The sequence below is a fragment of the Protomyctophum bolini genome, assembly GCF_963924005.1.
Source record: "Protomyctophum bolini genome assembly, chromosome: 9".
In the NCBI taxonomy this organism is placed as follows: domain Eukaryota; kingdom Metazoa; phylum Chordata; class Actinopteri; order Myctophiformes; family Myctophidae; genus Protomyctophum; species Protomyctophum bolini.
Genome location: NC_137870.1, coordinates 30057691 through 30075285, shown reverse-complemented (window position 1 = coordinate 30075285; position 17595 = coordinate 30057691). Strand labels below are relative to the sequence as shown.

Below are 17595 nucleotides of genomic sequence, written 5' to 3'. Positions count from 1 at the left end.
TAAGCAATATGTTTTGACCTCCCGCCCAACGGGCGAACCACTGAAATGTGTGGGGATATAAATTGGCATAATGACAAAATTTGGAGAAAATAGGGGTACAGAATACTACAGATAATAATAGACAAGGAATGCAGAATCAGCTCTTAATAGCCAGTTCTTTCCTCTAAATCTTGCCCCTTTTCTATGCACGGCCACACTCCTCAATCCCACTGAATTATTTAGAAGCATAAAACCCTGTTTGCTTACTTGGTGTCCCCTTAACGACCCCACAGAGAATATAGGCTATACTAATGACAACCCCAGCACATTGCTTTAATTGCCAATTGATAGAAGCATCATACAATCCTTTGCAACAGCAGCTCTTAGAATAGGTAGGAGGATGTCTTAACCACTTTCAACCTGACATCCCTATTTTCTTGATGACATATATTTTATTGAGGGGTTTATCTTTATATAATAAAATAATAAAATAATAATAATAATAATATTGTCAAATTGTCACTCTGATAAAGATGCCTCAGGCATCGAAACATTAGTCTGTCTCTGTCATGACTCATGATATACAGTAGCACCTTAAAAAAAGGCATTCAAAATCCAACTGGATCAGTTGAATTCTTTCATCAAAAAATTGACAAAGAAGATATAGCAGATCTACAAGCTCATCACGTGACGTGTTGTGATCTTGCAGGTATTGGTTAAAGTTGATTCTGTCATCCTGGCCCATACTATAGTATGCTGCAATGGTCCCAGCATTTTCATCTTGGTAACCTCCACTCTTTTTTTTAATAAAGTATATTTATTGTTTTTTTTTAAAGACAAACAGACATTATACAACAAGAACATAATAACAAATAAAAGAAAAGAAAAGAAAAAAGAAAAACAGCTCAGGCACAACACTATTATAAATAAAAAGATTGAATATACAAAGACATGACAAGGACAATGAACCATAATGACAAGTGGCTTTCGAATTTTGATAGACTCCCAATCAGGAAATACATCCATACAGTACATAAATACATATATTAAAAAGGCAGACAATAGTTATCATAGGCACCAAGTCATTACAACGTGAGCAGACCCATGCATGCTCCACTCAAAGGCGGCAACCGCCCCCCCTCCAGGCGGCAGAGCCACTGCCCGGTAACCTCCACTCTTACTTGACTTGCGGTTAATTAAGCTAGACTCGAGGGTAATGGTAAAGGAGGGGCGGAGAGTGCAAGGGGCACATTATGGAAACCCCCATCTCATTCTCCACTCGAGATTATTAATAACACAGTCCTGTAGTGTGCATGTGCCTATAAGCACTAAGCAGAGTTGTGTGATAGCGCTGTAGGAGTGGGCATGCGTGGGAGTGAACTGTCTTGAATCAATTCTTAGACATTCTCGCTGTGCATTGCTTCAGATTTATTCTACAAAGTCCTACAGTACAATAATAATGTAAAAATCACAACTGGTGTGAAGTGAGGGGTGCTCACTCCTTTATACAGTGTGTTATTGTGTAAAACAAAACCAGTCACAAGATGTATTATATTGGCCACATGACGTCTCACGTTGTCATTTAGTGCCTTGAACAAACATTTAAAGTCCATAGACTTTAAACGATTTTTGTTAAAAGTGCTCTAAATAAACATTAAGGGCTCCATCTTGCGCCACCCTTATCCCTAAGCGTATTTGCCATTTTTTACTATTTTGAAAAACATTTTAAAATAGTTCAACTAGCCGATCTAGATCGGATATTTGAACTATTTTAAAAGGTTTTTTTTACATAGTAAGAAATGGCAAATTAGTTTAGGGATAAGGGTTAAGGGTTAAGGGGCTGGCGCAAGATCTAGCCCTAAAAGTCCATAGACCATATAATGTAATTTCAAAAGCCATGCATTGGAGGGGCTAGCACCTCTCAAAAACCATTTTGACCAGTGGACCAGTTTCACGTTTGTTTTTGTCTCTATTATATTTATTTTACTTGCAAAACAGTTAAACATATCCAAACATGAAGAGCAGAGCATCACAGGCTCAGTTACACTCCGTACAGGGCGTATTATTTATATGTACTGTATATGTATCTCTAGCCACATCCCTGCAATGCAAGATGTGAAAAGAAAGCAGTTTGTGTCCATGGGCAAATGAGACCAAGATGCCCTCTTAAAGTGGGCACGTTGGATAGAAGGAACCGGGCCTGGGGCCAGTGTCATTGTATGGTTTAGTGCCCAGCTTAACAGGACCACAGGAATCCATCAAGGCCAAGCAGGCAGTGTCATGGGGCCATTTTGCAAATCATTTGCCTGAGCTCTCATTGCCAAAGGCCCCATGAACACGTCTCCACATGAACGGAGAGCCAGTGCAGGCAGGTACCTCTCACAGGTCAGGGAAAAGTGCAGATACCTTAGACTGAGGGCTCTTTTAGAAACTTTCACCACACAAGCCTTTGTCTCACTGTAGAACAGCTTTTGTTTTGGGGAAGTTTACAGCTTTGGGGAAGTTTACAGCTCTTTTTCAATAAATTTGAAAAAGCAGTTAAAAATGAGTTATAAATGCTTTCAATTTCTACTTTATTGTCACATCACAGTAAAAAAGTGGGTGAAATTTGTTATTGTGCATACCGGTAGTTCCCATCGTGTCACTTTTTCCTAGAAATACAGGAAGGGAAGGAGGGGGGGGGCGTGTAAGGAGATCAAAGCAGGAAAGAAGAAAGTTGGAGCACTTTTACCACAAAAAGCGATGTAGGAATAAACTACATTTTAGAGTCAACTCAAATTAAAAGGTGAACACTGTGCTGTCGGGAGAGGAAGCCACCTAACAAAAAAAAAGTTTTCCCATACGTGTACTTTTTATTTGCATTGAAATCACCATAGGGGGATTTTAGATCTCTTCATATAAGAACGGTGTTTGAAAAATAAACCGATCATCACAGCCTTTTCGGCCTCATATGGATATGAAGCATCGACTGAAGGTGGAAATGTACATATATACCGTATCGTGGTTATTACAAGTCGAGTCACCGCCAGCTGAGCTTACGTCAACGAGGAATCTCAGGAACGCAATGTGTTGACAGCTGGGCATGACGTATATTTGCAACGACATTGCTTTCATATGTAGTTTCAACGCTTTTGCGGCCAAAGTAATTCCATTTTCTCCAGAAACTGGCTGTATCAAATATGAATGGACATCATTAATGACGCACAGCCACCCCCCTGACAGAAAGGCCGGGATGATCGCTTTATCTTTCAAACAGTTCTTATATGAAGTGACCTAAAATCGCCCTATGGTGATTTCAATGCAAATAAAAAAATACATGAACCTGTGTACTGGCGCCCTCTTCTGAAAGTGACGTCAGACTTCGGTGCTCTATTGAAAACCCTTTACGTCTGTGTGTTGTTTCGAAAATATTGAACCAATGTAGTAAAAAGCGCTTTGGACAAAACCTATTTACTCCATTGGATCCTCCAACTGCTAAAACAGCTAACTCCACCACCTCTCCACCTCTCATGGAAGTAATTGACAATACATAAAGTCACAATACCATGAGGCAGCATTGCTTTGTTTTCAAAATATAAGGTTTTCTTCATTTCCTGAAAAATTTATATTTTTCATTTCCTGAATTATGGACATTTTGGAGTTAAGTGGTTTCTTCCCGACAGCAGAGCTATGCAAATAGAGTGAGTGCAACACTTCATACAGCTGTACAGCATTAAGTGGTATTAAGCTGTTACAATTTAAAGTTACACTTTATAGATAACACCACCAAGTAAAGCATTTCAAGAAACTCCATGTCCATTATCTGCTCCTCCTAAACTATACAATACATCTGTAGCATAGACGAAGAGCTATCCACCACACTGAGTCCTGTTTATACAAGCCATATAAGTGAACTCTGAATCAATGTGCAGTTGAAGCAGAGTGTCTGAGTGACTATAAAATGTGTATTTTGTCCATACAGGCAACTATATAAGTAGTCTATTAAATCTTTTTAATACGGTTATAGAATCAAAATCAGTTTAACCACTTTAACCCTATACACATACATCAGTTTGGGGGTCCTTTTCCTTGACATGAAAAAGTGTTATAACCACTGATGTATTATTCCAGGTTTTGAATCTGATCCAGTCTTATGTGACTCTGCGGGTGCCTCTACATGTGTCCTATGTATTCCACTCTCCTGTGGGAGTGGGAGGATGGCAGCACTTCGACCTGCAGTCAGAGCTGAGGCTCACATTTGTGTACGACACTGCCATCTTGTGGAGGGATGGCATCGGTAGCCCACCGTCATCAGAACTGCAAGGCAAGATCGCATCTTCAGATGGTTTCCATTGTCAAAATAATCACATATTCGTTGAAAAGAAATAATACTGACAAATGCAATGGACTATAATGTAAATCTTTTAGTTTGTTTTCTTTTGTGATGTGTGACTTCAGCACTGGAAACCAAACTACTACATAGAATCTAATGTCTGCCCTCTACCCAACCAGTAATATAATGTCTGCCTTACTGTTCTGCAGGTGCCCTCTACCCAACCAGTAATATAATGTCTGCCTCACTGTTCTTGCAGGTGCCCTCTACCCAACCAGTATGCGTATCAATATCCAGGGACGTCTAGTGGTCAACTTCCGCACAGAGGCTAGATTCAGAGGCCTGTTTGTGATTTCACACCCAGGTATGGTATAAGTATAAGTATACGGGGCAATCTGCATGCTCCTTTTAAAAAAAAGTATTTGACATACAGTAGTTACAAGCTTCAGTATACAGTAATTACAAACATGTAATCAAAATAAATAAATAAAGATAATCACTATTGTGTCAGATTGCTTAGCATCTTTTTCAGAAATTTCACTAATTACGTTAAAGGGTAAGACCACTTTGGTAGAGGTTTGGGTTGCCATGTGGACAAGAAATAAAAAATAATTGCTCCAGTTATTAGAAATTGATAATTCATAATAATGGTCCTCATTGACTTACATTGTACGCTGAAACAGCTCTCAAAGTCTCTCTTTTAGTACGTAAACAAACACAAACAAAGTTGATTCAGACAATATAGAGCATCATGTATTGTAAATCATTCAATGAGGAGCAAATGAATGATTTGCTCCTCATAATGAATTATCAATTTCTACTCACTGAAGCAATTCTTTTTAATTTCTTGTCCACATTTGGAGTTACATCATGGGAAGGTAACTACACAACCCAAACCTCTAAAAAAGTTGTCTTACCCTTTAAGTTAAATTGTAATCACTAATCACTTTAATTGGCATAATTGGTTTTGATAAACTTTTTCAAAACTTTTTTCAATTTAGCAACTTGCCACAACTTGTGACTTTGTCATGAAATCAAATAAAGGCTTAATTCCCCCATTAGCCTCGTCCCTGTCCTCCATGGTCATGTGTCCGGAACACCCTGGTTTGACCTTTAACCTGAGTCTTGTGAGGACTGAACCCAGCTATAACCAGCCCATCCAGCAGTGGACTTTTGTCTCGGATTTTGCAGTAAGAAACACAGCCTTTCCTTTTAAGCACTTAAACTGTACACTTCATTGACTGGGTGGGGTCCCACTATACTGGGTGGGGTCCCACTATACTGGGTAGGGTCCCGCTATACTGGGTGGGGTCCCACTATACTGGGTGGGGTCCCACTATACTGGGTGGGGTCCCACTATACTGGGTGGGGTCCCACTATACTGGGTGGGGTCCCACTATACTGGGTGGGGTCCCACTATACTGGGTGGGGTCCCACTATACTGGGTGGGGTCCCACTATACTGTGTGGGGTCCCACTATACTGGGTGGGGTCCCACTATACTGTGTGGGGTCCCACTATACTGGGTAGGGTCCCACTATACTGGGTGGGGTCCCACTATACTGGGTGGGGTCCCACTATACTGTGTGGGGTCCCACTATACTGGGTAGGGTCCCACTATACTGGGTGGGGTCCCACTATTCTGGGTAGGGTCCCACTATACTGGGTGGGGTCCCACTATACTGTGTGGGGTCCCACTATACTGGGTGGGGTCCCACTATACTGGGTGGGGTCCCACTATACTGGGTGGGGTCCCACTATACTGGGTAGGGTCACACTATACTGGGTGGGGTCCCACTATACTGGGTAGGGTCCCACTATACTGGGTGGGGTCCCACTATACTGGGTGGGGTCCCACTATACTGGGTGGGGTCCCACTATACTGGGTGGGGTCCCACTATACTGGGTAGGGTCCCACTATACTGGGTGGGGTCCCACTATACTGTGTGGGGTCCCACTATACTGGGTAGGGTCCCACTATACTGGGTAGGGTCCCACTATACTGGGTGGGGTCCCACTATACTGGGTGGGGTCCCACTATACTGGGTGGGGTCCCACTATACTGGGTGGGGTCCCACTATACTGGGTGGGGTCCCACTATACTGTGTGGGGTCCCACTATACTGGGTGGGGTCCCACTATACTGTGTGGGGTCCCACTATACTGGGTAGGGTCCCACTATACTGGGTGGGGTCCCACTATACTGGGTGGGGTCCCACTATACTGTGTGGGGTCCCACTATACTGGGTAGGGTCCCACTATACTGGGTGGGGTCCCACTATTCTGGGTAGGGTCCCACTATACTGGGTGGGGTCCCACTATACTGTGTGGGGTCCCACTATACTGGGTGGGGTCCCACTATACTGGGTGGGGTCCCACTATACTGGGTGGGGTCCCACTATACTGGGTAGGGTCACACTATACTGGGTGGGGTCCCACTATACTGGGTAGGGTCCCACTATACTGGGTAGGGTCCCACTATACTGGGTGGGGTCCCACTATACTGGGTGGGGTCCCACTATACTGGGTGGGGTCCCACTATACTGGGTAGGGTCCCACTATACTGGGTGGGGTCCCACTATACTGTGTGGGGTCCCACTATACTGGGTAGGGTCCCACTATACTGGGTGGGGTCCCACTATACTGGGTGGGGTCCCACTATACTGGGTAGGGTCCCACTATACTGGGTAGGGTCCCACTATACTGGGTAGGGTCCCACTATACTGGGTAGGGTCCCACTATACTGGGTGGGGTCCCACTATACTGGGTGGGGTCCCACTATACTGGGTGGGGTCCCACTATACTGTGTGGGGTCACACTATACTGGGTGGGGTCCCACTATACTGGGTGGGGTCCCACTATACTGGGTGGGGTCCCACTATACTGGGTGGGGTCCCACTATACTGGGGTCACACTATACTGGGTGGGGTCACACTATACTGGGGTCACACTATACTCTACTGGGTGGGGTCACACTATACTGTGTGGGGTCACACTATACTGGGTGGGGTCCCACTATACTGGGGTCACACTATACTCTACTGGGTGGGGTCACACTATACTGTGTGGGGTCACACTATACTGGGTGGGGTCCCACTATACTGGGTGGGGTCCCACTATACTTGGTCCCCTCCTTTTTTACTTCTACACCTGGGGCCCTATTTTCACCACTGCCTTACCCCTTATCTCTAAACTTCTTTGCCTTTTTTACTATTTTGAAAAATATTTTTGAATAGTTCAAATAGCCGATCTACAAGCTCACAACGTGTCGATTTGGATTGGCTAGTTGAACAATTAAAACATATTTTTCAAAATAGTAAAAAATTGACAAAGAAGTTTAGGGATAAGGGGTAAGGGCAAAAATAGAGACCCAAATCTCTTCACTGAAAATAGCCGATCTTCAAGTTCACAACACGTCGTGAGTTCTTGTAGATCTGCTCTTTAAAAATAACATATATGCCAAGTTCCTGCTGCACATTGCATTACATTCTTCACTGTAACGTTACAGGTCCGTGACTATTCTGGGCCCTACACAGTGAAGCTCGTCCCATGCACGTCACCTCCCAACCTGGAGTATACCATTCCCCCTGTCTGCAGTCCCCGAGAGCCTGTCACCTTCGATCTGGACATCCGCTTCCAGCAGGTTATATTTCCTTTTCTATACGACGCAGTATACCTTTCTCTGTGTGTGTGTGTGTGTGTGTGTGTGTGTGGGGGGGGGGGGGGGGGGGGGGGTGTTGCATCTCTATCTCTATTTGTCTGATTGGCAGGCTGGATGCATAATGTCTGCTTGACGCACTCATATTTTCCAGGTAAGCGACCCAGTGGCTGCTGAGTTCAGTCTGAACACACAGATGATCCTGCTTTCTAAGAGGACACTCTGGCTATCGGATGGCTCAATGGGCTTTGGTCAAGAGAGTGACACTGCCTTCTCACCAGGTAAGGAGAAAAATATATTTGGTCTCATTGTATCTTTGTACCAGAGATACTGTCGTACTGAGATACTCTCGTAGAAAACTGTCGTACCCTGATGTCATCGCTAGGGACACATGGTAAGCACTAAGCAGGAACTGGGGATGGTAATGAAGGACCGGGAAGTCTGGCGTAGCATTGTGAAATCCATGATCTCGACCGCGGTCGAGAAATGATGACCAGAGATACCAGAGATTTGTGTTGATAAAATGTTTCCAGAATATTCCACAACAAATGTTGATGATAGATTAACTACTTTGCTGGGGACCCACTGGACCCCAGGCCCAGAACATGTGGAATGGAAGTTATGGAACCACTATTGGGAACATTAGAACTATTGTAATACTGATTCATGTCACAGTGCAAAGGCAGGAGCTTTAGGACCCAATAGCAGACAGATAGGCGCAGGCAGATGAGCTTCAATGCAAGGTTTTTATTCCAAAAAAAAAAACCTTGCCACAAGGAAGTACATACAGTACACTAGGAGTTAAATCAAGGATACACAAGAACACTACTGACATAAAGTGACGAACTAGCAAGGGAACTGAACAAACAGGGGAGTATAAATAGACACAGACTAACTAGGCACAGGTGAAACAAAACTCAAAATCAAGACAGGGATTGGCTGGGGGACTAAGAGGACACAGGTGGAAAACAAAGCCTAATCACAATACAGGTTAGACAAGGCAGGTACAGAACTACAGGGGAAGACAGGAAGGCACAAAACAATACTACAAAATAAAAGGTACACAATTAAAGGTGAAACTAACTGGAACTAAGAAACAACACTTCAAAATCACAGGAAAACGTCAACTCAAAACAAAGGAACACAGGAAAAACACAACAGGGATACAGAACACGGACACAGAAGTCACGGACCGTGACAGATTCATAACTGTGAGTGATTCATAACCCACATACCGCTATATGTTCTCCATCCAGGGGATATCATCTATGGGAGAGTGATGGTGGATCCTGTCCAAAACCTTGGGGACTCATTTATTTGTAACATTGAGAAAGTTTTCTTGTGTACTGGCGCTGATGGATATGTCCCTAAATACAACCCGAGCAACTTTGAGTTTGGCTGCTTGGCTGATGCTCCATCCCTACTCTATAGATTTAAAGTCATAGTAAGTACAACTATTTCTCTGCTGTCGGGAAGAAACCACCTAACTCCAAAATAAAAAATTAAGAAAACGCTATATTTAGAAAACAAAGCAATACTGCCTAATACAAGTTTGTGTTGTGATTTATATATTGTCATTACTTGCATGAGAGGGGGGGAGGTGGTGGAGTTAGCTGTTCTGGTTCAATATTTTATACCAACACATGAACACACAGGCGTAAAGGATGTTCAATAGCACTTATGTTATTACTTTAACATAACGTTACACACAAATTATTACTTTATGCAGAAAAAAATGGAGTTAGGCGGTTTCCTCCAGACAGCAACTTATACTGTATCTATATGTGCATATGAATACTTGATATTGTGTTGATAAGTAAAATTCAGTATGCTTCCATACTTTAACCCACTGTTCAGTGGTTCTCAACGTGGGTACACTAAATGAGTGTACAAATGAAGTGTACAAATGTGGGTTTGGTTTGTATAAAGGTCCTTTCAGACGGGCAGTCGTCTGGATCAATGACAGGTCTGCTCATGAGGGGCGCGGGACACGTAGCGTAAAAAAAGATCACCACAATCCAGGTCTAGTCGGCCACGGGCGTGTGCACGAAACGAGCACCGTGAAAATACGCTTCTCCACGTGTCGAAAATAAATGCACGCCTCTTTATTTAAAAATAATTACTAGGCGTATCAGTCGCTCCCCATCTGAAAAGGTCTTAAAATGCCAGAAACACCAATGCAACCACTTGCAAGCAACCATTGTCTCCAATGACAGTTGCAAGGAGTTGCATTGGTATGGACTGGCCTTAAAACTGTTTTATTGCAAGGTGTTGCGACTAGTTACATGGCGGTCCTTGAAATGAGAATGGTTGAGAATCACTGCTTTAACCTGTCATTCCAGGACAAAGCTCAGCCTGAGACCCAGGCCAGGGCATTTGGAAGTGTAGCTTTCAGTGCGCTCCTGGCAGTGGATGACCCTGGGGCTTTGACTCTTGTAAGACAGCCTGGCTCAGATGGATTTAGCATGGACTCCTCTGCCCTCTTTCAGGTCAGTAAACTTAGCTTGCCATGTGTGTGCAAACACACACACACACACACACACACACACACACACACACACACACTATAATGCATAGCTTAAAAAAGGATACCAGATTTTAAAAATAACCGATCAACAAGCTCACAACCTGTTGATACCTTGATCAGTTACATCAGTTGTGTAATGCTCAATTGCTCATGCAAAGCCTAATATATATATATATATATATATATATATATATATATATATATATATATATATATATATATATATATTCTTTATTATTATAATTATTACTATTTTTTATTATTAATAGGACAGTAGGCTGACAGGAAATGGGGAGAGAGAGATAGGTAATGACACACAGCAAAGGCTGTCGGGATCGAGACTGGAATCCACAATGCGTCAGGCTTAACTGAAGGCCACATTGAACGTCACCGGTGTGCAACCAATAATATTTAACACCGCTGTTTCCTCTTTCTAGGTATCTGCAGGAAGGGAATGGTACATCCACACCATCTACACGGTCCGATCCAGGGAAAATGCCAACCGTGGCATCGGCAAGAGAAGTTTAGAGTACCACACGTTGAGCCATCACAACAGACTGGATCCAAGTGCCCGGTCTCGTGTCAGAAGAACGGCCAATGACGTTCCGGACATCATAGAGGACATCGGCGCAAACAATAACCGTGGCACCAACATCCTGCACATAGCGCTGGACCGCAGTAGCCAGCGGAGGACGAGCCCAGGGAAAGAGATATTCACCAAGGGAATCGTCCCCCGTGAGCTCAACCAGAGCGAGGATGGTGACGACAGACTAGTGCTGATTATAGGAGTGGTTGTCGGGCTGCTCCTCACAATCCTCATCGTCATCGTGGTTGTGCTGCTGGCGCGGTCCAAGCAGGAGAGGAAGAAGGTGCCAAAGGTATCCAGCAGTACAGAACCCATGATGACACTAGGCCTCGGCAGCAGTGACAGTTCGGAGGTCTGATGTGTGAGCGATGATCAACATGCTAGTTACTGTTTTTGTTTTGTTTTGCAAGTGCCTCATATTCAGCAACATGGAAGAGGGAGTGTGGCATTAAAATAAAGCACAAGACAGTTGGTTTTGTTAAAAATTTACTTGAAATACAACAGCACTTCCTCCAAATGGGAGGAATAGGGAGCATGACTGCAAAGGTTAAACTCAGTCATCAGTTTTGCTTCTGCTGCCACTTGATTCACCCCCCCCCCTTCAAAAGAAAAGAAAATAATAATAATAATATTCGTCCAAAGGTGCTAAAGAAAATGCCTCTTAAGTTCTGTTAGTTGGCATTCATGGAATCAATCAGGAAAAGCTGTTACAAAGGATATTGTTGCATACTATCTTTGTTTGGTAATGTAGTTGTGTTATGATGACACCGTCTTTTGTTCGAATACACTGGGAACCCCCTACCTCTCTGTTCACGAGTATAGAGAACCCCCAACCTCTTTGTACACCAGTATAGAGAACCCCCTACCTCTCTGTTCACGAGTATAGAGAATCCCCAACCTCTTTGTACACCAGTATAGAGAACCCCCTACCTCTCTGTACACGAGTATAGAGAACCCCCTACCTCTCTGTTCACGAGTATAGAGAACCCCCAACCTCTCTGTACACGAGTATAGAGAACCCCCTACCTCTCTGTTCACGAGTAGAGAACCCCCTACCTCTCTGTTCACGAGTATAGAGAACCCCCAACCTCTCTGTACACGAGTAGAGAACCCCCTACCTCTCTGTACACCAGTATAGAGAACCCCTACCTCTCTGTTGACGAGTATAGAGAACCCCTTTACCTCTCTGTTCACGAGTATAGAGAACCCCCTACCACTCTGTTCACGAGTATAGAGAACCCCCTACCTCTCTGTTCACGAGTATAGAGAACCCCCTACCTCTCTGTACACCAGTATAGAGAACCCCCTACCTCTCTGTACAACAGTATAGAGAACCCCCTACCTCTCTGTACACCAGTATAGAGAACCCCCTACCTCTCTGTACACCAGTATAGAGAACCCCCTACCTCTCTGTACACCAGTATAGAGAACCCCCTACCTCTCTGTTCACGAGTATAGAGAAATAATTATCCTGAGACTCATTATGTGCCTAAGAGATCACTGGATGTTAACATTTTAAGATTATAACTTTCCTAAGACATTTTGGGAAAATTATATTTTTGACATTGTTTTAATGTATTAATGGTTACATTATTTGCATGCTTTTGTTTGTACACTGCGATTGTGTGAAATTGTATACAATGTCTAAACACTGATTTGATTGGAATTGTGACAAGTGTCTAATCTACTGTAATTGCAGTACTAGGTGTTTTACATATTCCTGCAGAAACAGTATTTAACCACAGTGGCCAATTGTTATTGTTAAATAGTCCATAATGCCTGGTGGTTTAAAAAAAAATTGACTTTGAGAATCTTTAAATTAACTTACTGAACCCAATGAGAGAAGAGATATATTTAAAGAGACTATACTAGTATTGAGGTGATTTTCAAGACAGCTGGTCTGCAGTCAGTGTACAGTGTATGTACTGTACTATTCTAACAGTTATAGATCCACTTTACCATCACACAGTACAACTGGTGTGCTTAGTTAATACATCTGACTACTGTGGTGGCACAATACATGAATGGGATTGAAATTGTTCAAAATCTTTGTTCAATCTCATAACTACTGTATTTTTAACTACTACATTTTTTTTCTTCCTTTTTTGCAGATAATGTAATGGTTTCATCAGAATTCAGTTAAAGGGAATTCTTTTTTTTTTACCCACATTGCCTAAACAAAATACTTGGTTTTATTTATTTATTTGCTATGTATCTTTATTTAGTGTTTCCAATTGTAATCGTTTAATATCGCTTCCACCATCACCACCACGATTTTTACATTTTGGTTAACTTAAAGAGTTTGTCAGTTAATCTTTACTATAAATATGTACCTCATTTGCACTGAAACAATTCACCTACAAAAGGACACATCATGCTGTACAAACTAGCTGTGACTGTGTTCCAGATCCACACTGGATCGCTTGACATTGATCATTACTCTGGATTACCTCATACTGGATCTAATGACGACTACACACTCTTTATTTTAGAAATATCAGGTTTATTTATCCATTTTCCAGTTTATTTTCAGGAAAATATTTTCTATGCAAATATAGCTTCATATTCATCCCATGTATATTTGTTTTTAACAGTTATTTTTACACTGCAACAATGTTTTGTGACTATTTTATTCCATCTTAATGATTTAATTTGAGTTAAATTGAATGCATGAAAATCCTGTGTTGATACACATGTGTACGTATGTATATATCTATGACTTAAAATATACCATTTTGGATGTTTTGGAAATGGTCCAATAATGCATATGTGATGTAAGTATTTGTAACAGAGCAGAGACACAAGTTTGTTTGCAAATAAAGACTTTCTTTTTCAAGACACTAAGTTTAATACAATGAGGGTTTTCAATAACTGGACTGTTGGGCTTTCGCTTTCCTATGCTGAATAAGGACTGTGGCGCTCAACTATTAATTACCGTTGTTTATAGGGGAGCGTACCTATGTTCCCCACAGGAAGCACCATAGAAGACAGGGAAGGTTTATGATCAGTGTCATGGTCACTTGGTCAGTAGCAGTATCATGGTCAATATCATGTTAGTATCATCGTCGTCATAGTCACTCCCTTCACAGACGAGTGAGTAAAGCGACTGATCGTTATTATCAAAAGTTGGTATGGTGCAAAACTTAAATTTGTTGAATTATGTATTTAAAAAATGTTTTGATTATTTTGTTTTTCATAGTGTTTTACTCTATGAACAATTCTGATCCCATGGCTGTGCACGTCTTTAACACAGTGTCTCTATGCTGTAGAGACAAAGTTGTCTCCAGTGACGACTGGAAAAATAAAACGTCACCTTGAGGTTCCCTCCTCGCGCTACTCCCACACAGCTGTGCTGGTAGGAGATATCGTCTACATCTGGGGAGGGTGGACTAACACAGGTCTCTGCAACGTGCTTTATGCATTTGATGTCGACGCCCACACATGGTCCAAAAATCTATTTAGAAACTTACCGGTAATTGTATTAAATATTGTAGGGTGGCATTTTGTATTGCTGCTATGTTTTGTATGTTATTTTTTATTCCTCAGGTACCCACACTTTCTCTCCATAACAAGGACACACGCTCTTACACCAAATGGTAGGGCTGTAACGATTACAAATATAAGTTTATGATTAATTGTCACACATAATTGGGTGCTTGGACATGTATGAACTCACGCATCACTAACATGTGCTACACATACAAGACAAAGGAAGTGTCCCTCTCTCACAGAGAGAGAGAGAGAGAGAGAGAAGGATGAGGCTACATGCTTGGCAGGACTTAAGAAAAGGCCTACATTGACAGAGGTGTTGACACAAGCCAGCGTCATATGAACCAACCAGAGAGAGAGCGAGAGCAAGAAAAGAAAGAAAGAAAGAAAGAATTATGGCCACGGCGGGCCATGAGGAATTGACCAGTACATAGAGATAAGTTTTGCCATCAAGCCAGTCATTAAACAATAGCCGTCACAACACACAATCTTCAACACACCCACAACACAGCAGCCGAGATGTGAAAGCCCAAAACCTCTAGCTTGAACTTAAAAGGCTAATTGAAGTGGCCAAGATCCACATGACAATACTATTCTCTGTTACAACAACTCAGTTTGTTCAGTGGCAAACACAACACAACACAGACTGCAGCATCCACCCAATCCCAGAGCAGACACAACACAGACTGCAGCATCAACCCAATCCCAGAGCAGACAACACAGACTGCAGCATCCACCCAATCCCAGAGCAGACACAACACAGACTGCAGCATCCACCCAATCCCAGAGCAGACACAACACAGACTGCAGTGTCCAATCCCAGATCAGAAACACAACACAACACAGACTGCAGCATCCAATCCCAGAGACACAAACAGTCACTGACTGAACATGTTTCATTAATTGCCACCCAATCATTGCGTCCTAAAATGACAGCAACAGCTTGAAGTGTACACACAGCTTAATTTGCTTACAACACAAGCAGCAGCAGCAAAGATGGGGAAAAGGGTTCGTACCTTGAGCTGTCTTCTACTTCAGTTGTAGAAGAAGGGATGGCGGCCAGCAGGGTCAAAGTTTGGAACCCACCAATGGATAGAGAGAGATAGAGCAGTCCTCTTTTAGTTGGTCCTCAGATGAGCCCTCCAGCGGGGTCTCCAGTCCTCTCCATCCTCCATACATCCCGACTGTGGCTCAGGAGGTAGAGCAGGTCCTTGGGCAAAATTGCTCCCGATGTGCAGGTTGGTACCAGCTTGCATGGCTTTCGCCGCAAACAGTGTATGAATGTGTGTGTGTGTGTGTGTGTGTGTGTGTGTGTGTGTGTGTGTGTGTGTGTGTGTGTGAATGCGCCTTGGATAAAGGCGCTATATAAATGGCACCGTTTACCATTTAATCCCAGTGTCAATGGCACCGACCAGCCTCATTCTCCTCCTCCTGGAGGCCATCTTCTCTCACCCACCCTCGGTATCACTCCATATACAGATGCATGTTGGTAACGTGTTCATCCTGGTTGATGTTTAGCACTGCACGTAGCATTCTGGTGTAGCACAGTGGGGCCAGGGACGATAGAGCAGGCTTCAGGGTCCAGCATTCACAGCTATATAGGAGAGCGGACATCATGAATGGTAAATGGTGCATTTATATAGCGCCTTTATCCAAGGCGCCTTACATAGATTGTGCATTACATTCACCCATTCACACATACATTCATACACAGATGGCGGCGAAAACCATGCAAGGCACCAACCTGCACATCAGGAGCCATTAGCGGTTCATAAATCATAAATAATAATAACTTGAATTTATATAGCACCTTAAAATAACAAGGACACTTTACATCAACAAAATCATGCTATTTTTTTCATGAATAATATAGTAGAGTATTTTTTTTTACATTGTATGGTTGTATTACTGTAAATTGTTTGACATTGACTTATAATAATAATTATAGTTGAATCTACTTGTTCAGTTATTGTTATTTTAGTATTAAAAAAAGAAACATTTGCACATAGCTTGTAGAAATGCCTATTCTCATACTTTAGTGTGACAGTCTTGTATGAAGAAGTATAGGGCATTAAGCCATTTTGGGGCGGGAACCCCTTTTGGTGTTTTAAACATTATGTTATACTTTAGCTAATGAAAAATAGCAGATCTACAAGCTCATAGCGCGCTATAAACTTGAAGGTCTGCTATTTTTGAAAAAAATAGTGAAAATTTGCCTCAAATCTTTCAAAATATATTCTTTCAGAGTTTCAGTTGAAATCTTTGCTTCTGGGGGGTCCCTGGAACAACATATTTTCAATGGGGGTCGTGGCATATTACATATAATTTTTGGGGTCCTTGACATGAAATATTGAGAACCACTGATATAGAAGAGGTTTTATGAGGTTTTTCAGATTTTTTTTCTTTTTTTTTTCCAGGCCTAAATGCCCCCATTTAGGCCTGAAATATTATATCTGCCTAACAGCAAACAAACACAATATTATTCACTTCACATGCAGGCACAGCACACAAACAATGCTTTATATCCTGTATAGTTCTTTCATTTTACATTTTGTAAATATAATTAGTGACATGACATTACACACAAACAAACAATTCACCTCTATTAACCATGAATGCTAAAGCAGCTAATTAACTGTAGGTAGTAGCTAGGTAAGCTAACGCACCTGGTCTCTTGCCCAGACTCTTGGGGAATGGACTCCCTTCTTTTCCAAGGACGATAATTAAACTTCTCCTCCTGCTGTCACCGTCATGTCTCTGGGCAGTTTCCACTCCCTGACAACTCTCCTCATCTTCCATGAGGTGGAAGTTGGTACGTTTTAACTTGTTTATTTAAATTAATTCACTGTTTTACTAACAAACACGAAGGAGTTTGAGTCAGACAAACACTCGTCAGTGTAGAGCAGGTGTGTGTGTGTGGGGGGGGGGGGGGTGGGGCGGGGAAACCAAAGCCCTTTAAAGAGCCCGCGCGTGAAGCCTGTTTAGGGAGTGTCTGCCAATAACCGGCATCACAGAATAGAGTGAGCGTCTGCCTTATTACGTTTTT

The 17595-nt window shown here is 42.4% G+C and overlaps 1 protein-coding gene across 1 annotated transcript in view; it reads left to right on the top strand.

The window, feature by feature from the left end:
* The window catches only part of frem2b (FRAS1 related extracellular matrix 2b), a 68014-nt gene extending 56364 nt beyond the window's left edge, over positions 1 to 11650 (top strand). Inside the window, exons 17-24 of the mRNA XM_080772484.1 lie at positions 4090 to 4282; positions 4551 to 4655; positions 5354 to 5481; positions 7798 to 7932; positions 8102 to 8228; positions 9204 to 9391; positions 10290 to 10436; positions 10912 to 11650. Coding sequence (XP_080628610.1) covers positions 4090 to 4282; positions 4551 to 4655; positions 5354 to 5481; positions 7798 to 7932; positions 8102 to 8228; positions 9204 to 9391; positions 10290 to 10436; positions 10912 to 11418 — 1530 coding nt within the window. The 3' untranslated portion in view covers positions 11419 to 11650. The remainder of the gene's footprint in view (positions 1 to 4089; positions 4283 to 4550; positions 4656 to 5353; positions 5482 to 7797; positions 7933 to 8101; positions 8229 to 9203; positions 9392 to 10289; positions 10437 to 10911) is intronic.
* The last annotated feature ends 5945 nt before the right edge of the window (positions 11651 to 17595 follow it).